Genomic DNA, 7,315 nt, shown 5'->3' with positions numbered 1-7,315 from the left:
CCTGGGGGGCCAACGGCTGGAGATGCCCTTACAATTAGCCTGTGGTCTCCTCCTCCAACATGTGTTTCCTGTTTGAGCGTTGTGAAAGGTCTGGATGTCTAGGCAGGTCAAGGCGATGGCCACCATCAACTTTGGCAATGCAAACCCCCTCTCGGTAGCCCTGTCCACAACATCATCCAACATATTGACGTTTAGCTGACCGAAAGGAACTATACACATTCAGCTAGCAAATCTAGGAACAACAAAATAGACCGGTCGACATGTATGATTAAGGATAAAGAATGCACTCACTTTCAAACTGTTTTGAAGCTATCTTGCCTGACCACATATATTGTCAACATGGAAATTCTGGTTTCTGAAATCAGTTTCCTTGCTCAGTAGAACACCTATTATGAAATCTGTTTGTTCCAGAGCCGAGTGCAGACATCGATTTTGTTAACCATGATGCTATAATACTCGGGAAAAATTGTGTTATTAGGAAATTGGTCAAGGCATATAGCTCCATCTATGCTCCCACAGACATGAGATGATGAGACTATTATAGACAAATTCATCTTGTTTTCTGCATTTCTGAAATCTGTAATGCAATGTTTCACTTGTTTGGTCCTCTCTTTTCCATACAATGTTCCTGGTTTGTGTCTTCGACAATGCACGGGCCGTAAACTTCATGCATTACAACCTTAGATTAGAAAGTTGTAACTTTTGCAGCCAATAAAAATATAGGTAATTAACGCAATCAACTAATTGGTGTTAACCAGAAATAAAACATAGTGTGTAGCCGTCTTATAACTCGTCAACAAATTGAAGTGATTGATACCCATCTATCTCTGTTGTTGTAGCTGTTTGGGTCCAACGTCTGCACCCATAGTTCATACCTAGAGTCAACCCAAACCGACTATGACATGCACTCGTATACTACACGGACACACATACATAGACGTCACGGACACGGGTTTATCTCCAACTTCCCTGATATCGTCAGGGTAGGGAGATTTTCATTTTGTTGCTTGACGGCTGCCTCCTCTTTTTTCTTTCGATAAGTAGCTCGCCTCCGAGCCTTTATCTGCTCCTTTTTCTCGTCAAGGTACAACGAGGTTGGTTGATGCCCATTAGTGATATCACCGGGAGGGGATATGGGAACATTTTGCACATCCGCTTGTACATTGATGGTACCCTCATCACTTTTCATCCAATATTAACCTTATATTATGGACAATCAGGAGTATATACTTTATACTATCATTGTAGCGCCGACACATAAAACATTCTTACCTGATATCGTAAGTGCAGACAGATTCTCATTCTGTTGTTTGACGGTAGCCTCCTCTTTTCTCTTTCGATAAGCAGCTCGCCTCCGCGCCTTTATCAGCTCCTTTCTTTCGTCAACGTCCATAGAGGATGGTTGATACGCATTAGTGATATCACCGAGAGGATGCCGTGCAACATTCTGCACATCTGTATTTAGCTTTATGGAACTCTCATCATCTTTCTTCCGATAAGCGGCCCGCCTTCGAGCTTTTATCTGCTCCCTCTTTTCCTCATTATTAAGTTGGATGCTAGATAGTTCTTTGTCATTAATAAAACCAGATGTGAGAGTAGTCGACGGAGGATAAGTGCAAGGTATTCATTGTTGATCATATTAAGTAAACATTAAATAACCATACCAGTCATTGTAAGGGCAGGATGATTTTCAGCTTGGAGCTTGACCGCACCATTCTATTTATTCTTCCGATAAGCAGCTCGCCTCCAGGCGTTTTTCTGCTCCCTCTTTCCGTCTGTTATGTTTTTTTCATGACAGATCCTGTTGTTATGTGTTCGGATGTTGCATCCGACAGAGGTAAAACCTCTAAGGCATCACGACCATGAGCATGTACAGCAACTGGAACAACATAAATGCCATAAGCTATGTTAATATATGAAGTATCCGGGTGGAACAACATAAACCCCTTTAACCACAAATTATATCACATGCAAGACGTATGAGGTATTACCATTTGCACTTTGTGCTACATCTGTCCCATAATCCTGTGTCAGATTACTCGGAGCCGGCAACGAAGCTTCATTATATAGGAATGAACTTGTACGGTTGTCTGCATCATGTAAAATAAAATGAAAAATTAGACAGAATAAGGCATCATGAGATGAGAAGGTTGATGAACACATGTGTTAACACCATCGGGCTGTTCAAGTATCATCCGTTCCAACGGAGACCCCTACAAGTCACACGCTTGATCCATTAGAAATGGTTGTGCTCAAATCTGTTAGTTATGATTGATCACATAAAAAAGCATGAAATTTGCACAGTGATATACCTGGACCACTTGGGTATATATTGTCAACATCGTCGGCAACATTTGTCCCCTCCATCGGGCCTGCAACACATTTAGTCTCCTGGGATGGTGTTTGACATGCATAGCAACATTTATAGCTGAACATATACATGGAGGTACATATATACCTGGAGCATCATATGTGCTATCACCATCGGTCTGTTCAAGGATCTCCATTCCGACAAAGTAGTATGGACTCCTACAAGTCACACGCTTGATCTGTTAGAATTGGTCTGGACTAAGTCTGTTAGGGCTGATTGATCACACAGAAAGCAACAAATTATGATATCCACTTGGGTAAATCTCATCAACATCATCAGCTACAAGCATAGTATACGGGTTATAGTCGTCAACTTGTCCCCTCCATCGGGCCTGCAACACATCTGTTTGACATGCATAGCAAAATTTATAGCTGAACATATACCTGGAGGTACATCCGCCGCTGTTGTCTGTTCCGTTGACTTGCTTTGTGGATTCCTCATATCTCTACTATTAAAGGGGGATCGAACGTCGTGATGGTTCGACCACCTCGTTCGATCCCCCCGCCTCGTACGAAAGCCATTGCGCGGTGTCCCACACGCCCGCACAAAATCCAACCCGCAAGCCCAAAAAACCAAGGGCAACTCATCCGATATTCGGCCCATGGACCACCAGTCAAACGAACCAAACCCCACGATCACACGCCCAGCCAACAGCAAAACAGTTCGGCAACCCACGAACGAGGTCCATCGACCAAAAATCAAACCATCGAATGAGCTCCATCGACCCATCGACCCGCCAACGCACGTCGCCACCAAGGACAGAAACGCCAGTTCTTCCTCGCGTACGAGCTCCAACGACCCGACCCGCGCATGCGCCGAGAAGAGAAACGGCACTTCAGTCGCCGTCAGTCCACATCGTTGTTCACATGCGAGGCCAGCTGTGCGATCAGCACAACTGCACCGCAACCTCGGCGTCCGAACCACAACCTTCGCTCGACGGCTGTTGCGAGGCGACGGCTGTTGCTGCAAAGGACGGAGATCCTGTTGCTGCAAAGGACGGAGATCCACCTTTGTTATGTTCAACGGTGCCCATCATGCCCTAGGTTTGCCATCATCAACTGTTTCAGCAACGTAGTTACCTGCATATTACAGTACTACTCGAATGCATCTTTAACTTGAACTCCAACTACATTGAAAAAGCATCACAGGACAGAGGTATCTCCAACCAGCTTTGTACCAACAGTTAAATACCTTTCTGTCCACCGTAGTGTGTGAGCTGTGTCCTTGTTCGACTTGCGCTCTTCTTATTGCTGCAGTGTGCTGGAAGGCTTCAGCTTTCTTAGATTCTTACTGCTTTCTGTATAGAAGAGAAAATGGTATGGTGAAGATAATATATTTATTGAACAAATCTTTAATCTGCACTATTAGACAGAGCAAGATGCCCAGGTTAAAAGACAATATCTCTGTTTTTTTAGCGTAACATGCCCAGGTTAAAAGACAACAGCAATATGCTCAGGTTAAAAGACAATATCTCTGTTTTTTTGGCAGTAATAATAACCTTGTCACTACCTACAGTAGAACACCATACTTTGTTAGCTTTTTCTTGTCACTATCTATATCTTATTATTGATAATATAATCATATAAGACTACAGGTTTAGTTCAGAACATAAAGCTTCTATACGACACAAAGATGTCACAGGACAGAGGGCATCTCTATGATAAAGGGAAAAAAGGTATGTGTATGCAAATCACATGTCTGCACATAAAGTATTCAATAACCTTTCATAACTTATCCTACATAGTAGAGATTATCAGTTGTTGAATATCAGAGGACACCGAGATCACAACCCAGGAATACACACCGGCCACCATCTGCTTTTTTCATACGCGAACCAGCGGGCGCTACTAACTACAGTGTTTCATCTTCTGATGATGATGACAGTGTGCCCACACAACTGCCTATGATGGTTCCTATAGCAGGCAATCTCATGGCCTTTCAGACAGTACAACAATAGGAAACCTCAATCTGTATCGCCCTTACACGCGATATTTTTTCACTTTGCATTTATACATTTGTTAAACCAAAGTGGTCCTAACTTGTTTAAGCTGGAAATAACAAGAGACAGCGTGAAATTTCAAACAGATGCAGGAGGAAGATGTTTGGACAGTGACTTGCTAAAGAAGAACAAAAATACTAAGGTGTCGTATTTCTTTATAATGCATATGTTTTTTGATATGGTAAAAACCTGTGGCATCTATTATCATATATAGCAATATAAAAACTGACTTAAGCTTCAATTGCATAGAATCTCTTGTTAGAAATACATGGATAAGGAACTATGTATCTGATAATTAATGAAGAACCCAAGCTGAGTGAAGCCATCAGTGATCTCCTCATATCTCTACTATCTCAACTATTAAAGGATGAGTTTTTCTAGGCGACAGATACTTCGATATGAAGAAAAGGAACATAATCTGTTGATCTGCTTTTCTCTGAATCTCTGTGATAAGATTTAGCACGCAACTGTCCTTAATTTCTAACACGTTCTTAAACATCAATTTTAGGCCTCAAAATTCAATGCAGAAGGTGATTCCAAAGTACCATGTACAGGATTAGAAACATCAACCTTAAGCTATTTGCCAAAAGATGAAGACCAAGCTTTGCATTCGATTTTTACAAATGGTACATCAGTATGACTGTCACCATTGTAGAGTACTGACTTTTATGTCAGGTTACGTTGCATAAATCTGTATGATTCTGCCATTGTGTTTTGCTTTGTTGAAATGCATTGTGGGTGTGTATAATTCAAAATTTGGTCAGGATTGGCAGATCGAACAGGAAAGGTTTAATCCTCATCTCACTAAATAAACAACCAAATCCTAACCGTATACCGATACTACTCATCTAGCTAGCCTTATACTACAAGCACAAGTTAATTTTACTCCTCCCTAATTAACAGTACTCCTGAATGACAGATATAACTACTCCTGAATGACCAATACTACTGGAGGAGTACTCCTTAACTGAAAAGATTTAAGTTAATTAAAGGAAAAGGCTTCAGTTTATTTTTATTAACAAAAAATGTTTTAGTTAATTTGAGTTAACACAAAAGGTTTCAGTTAATTACTACTAGAGGAGTAAATTAGAAGGTTTAAGTTAATTAAAGGAAAAGGTTTGAATTTATTTTAATTAATAGAAAAATGTTTCAGTCAAAGTTACAGTTAAAGCAGATAAGAGAATGCTCCTACTGTACTGAAAAAGAAGAGAGGGAGAGAGGACACTACTGCACTTGCTACAGAGTCTGTAGGGGGAACTACTCAAGCAGTGCACTGCACTGCAAGCAGTGCAAGCAAGCAAAATTGTAAGCTACTGCTGCTGCAAGCAAATTCTGTTAAAGCAAGTTCTTCCTACTGCAATTTAAAGCAAGCACAACTTGCACAATTCACAACAAAAAGGCAGGACAAGGAAAGTGTAATGGTGGATGACTGAGTGATGGTAACAAATCAAAAAATGGACAATTTGCACAGGTTGTAAACAATTATCCCTCTGAATGAACGAATGAATGAAGCTCGTGATTGATTGCAAGAAAAATTCCATGAATGATCTTAGCTGAATTTGACTGAATTGTCTTGGCTGAATTTGACTGAATTATTCAGTCCATGGATGATCCAGTAACAATCCTAACAAAATCCTTAACTGAATTATGCACAAACATTATTCAGTCCATGCTAAAGTTTGAGATTTCTACAGTTTTATCTTGACTGAATTATGCATCAGTAAGTTGCAGCAAGCATAACATGGAGTACCTTCCATGGCGACCCAGGAAGAAGCAGAGTTGGAGAAGCATGTCCATATCCATCCGGGAAGCGGCGCCTCCTGCCTATTTCCTTGGCCATTGTACTATTTCCGGCGGGGGCGTAGGCGGAGGTGGAAGACGACCGTCAGGCTACTCCCTTTCTCCTCTCCTCGCTGCTGTAGTTGGTGGCCCTTCCATGGCGTCGCCCTGGTCATGGAGACGGGGGTCAGAGAGGGAGGGAGAAGAGACGGGGTGGGTCAGAGAGAGAGAGAAGAAGAGAGATTCGTACCCATGGACCCATGGCTCCCTGAGCTCGCTGGCTAGGGATTCGGCTCCTCCGCCGCTGCGGCTGCGTGGTCGTGGAGGAGGACGGCGCTGTGAGGTGAGGAAGAAAGCCCCGCTCCGCTGCTCCAGTGCCGCTCCACATCAAGCGCCGCTACGAAGCCGGCGTGGACGCACGCGGATCCAGCCTCCGTCGCCCAGAAGCTCGTCGCCGGCGCCTAAAAAATCAAGCTTTTGACCTACGGTACGGGGTGCGTGGTGGTGGAGAGAAAGGGAGTCGAGGAGAGGCCGGCGACGGCGGGGATCTGGAGGGGAGTGAGAAGGGGCGGGTGAGAGGGGGACGAGAGAGTGAGCTCGAGTGTGTTAGAGCAGTGGTGGGAGGGTATTTCTGGAATGTGAAATGTATTCGTAGCGTGAAGGGAAAAGGGCGGTGAGGAGAAAGTGAGAGCGGTGAGGAGAGAGTGAGACTGTGAGAGTCACAGCTGCACTTCCTTATTCCTAAATATGAAGTATAAATCTTTTTAGAGATTTCAATAAAGAACTACTAGCACATATGCTCGTGCGTTGCACCGGAAGAAAAAATAGCATGCATTTAAAGTTAGTGAGAATTATATGTGCAAGCAAAATCCTGTGCGCTCGTGAAAAAAGAATATTTAGCTTCTCGATTTCGCCGTGTGTGAAGTAATCAATCTGCTACTTTTCCATTCATTGATCAAGGGCATTTAAGAGTTTTATTACGTCATTGTACGCCAGAGAAGGCCCATGAATTATTCAATCTACTTTTCCTTTTAATTAAGGAGATTTTAAGGTATGAAGTTTCTGAATTATGAAGATGAAATATGTTTAAAATCCTAAACAATTTTTTGAAAATTATGTACACTTTAAAAAAAAATGGGAACAAAATTTGAAACATGAAAATCTTT

At 42.4% G+C, this 7,315-nt stretch overlaps 1 protein-coding gene across 12 annotated transcripts; it reads right to left on the bottom strand.

The window, feature by feature from the left end:
• Positions 1-712: 712 nt before the first annotated feature.
• LOC123072182 (uncharacterized) lies at positions 713-6,782 on the bottom strand. 12 transcript variants are annotated; one of them, XM_044495746.1, is made up of 11 exons: positions 6,400-6,782; positions 6,121-6,317; positions 3,451-3,668; positions 2,755-3,358; positions 2,459-2,529; positions 2,313-2,372; positions 2,162-2,213; positions 1,992-2,090; positions 1,665-1,879; positions 1,273-1,566; positions 713-1,200 (listed from the first exon to the last, which is right to left on the bottom strand). In XM_044495746.1, the coding sequence occupies exons 3-9, from the start codon at positions 3,454-3,456 to the stop codon at positions 1,779-1,781; spliced, it is 993 nt and encodes a 330-aa protein (XP_044351681.1). In that variant the 5' UTR covers positions 3,457-3,668; positions 6,121-6,317; positions 6,400-6,782; the 3' UTR covers positions 713-1,200; positions 1,273-1,566; positions 1,665-1,778. The 12 variants fall into 12 exon arrangements, 5 of the variants coding, with proteins under 5 accessions (XP_044351681.1, XP_044351682.1, XP_044351683.1 ...); XM_044495747.1 differs by having other exon boundaries at positions 713-1,181; XM_044495748.1 differs by having other exon boundaries at positions 713-1,155.
• Between the last annotated feature and the right edge of the window lie 533 nt (positions 6,783-7,315).

The sequence above is a fragment of the Triticum aestivum genome, chromosome 3B, assembly GCF_018294505.1.
Source record: "Triticum aestivum cultivar Chinese Spring chromosome 3B, IWGSC CS RefSeq v2.1, whole genome shotgun sequence".
Classification (NCBI taxonomy): Eukaryota; Viridiplantae; Streptophyta; class Magnoliopsida; order Poales; family Poaceae; genus Triticum; species Triticum aestivum.
This window is presented reverse-complemented; position numbering and strand designations above follow the sequence as displayed.

Coding starts and splice junctions, on each gene's coding strand:
- LOC123072182 (XM_044495745.1), bottom strand. Junction 2,530..2,754: donor AGCGGCGGATGTACCTCCAG/GTATATGTTCAG, acceptor TGTGACTTGTAG/GAGTCCATACTACTTTGTCG. Junction 1,880..1,991: donor TGTAGCACAAAGTGCAAATG/GTAATACCTCAT, acceptor ATGTTGTTCCAG/TTGCTGTACATGCTCATGGT.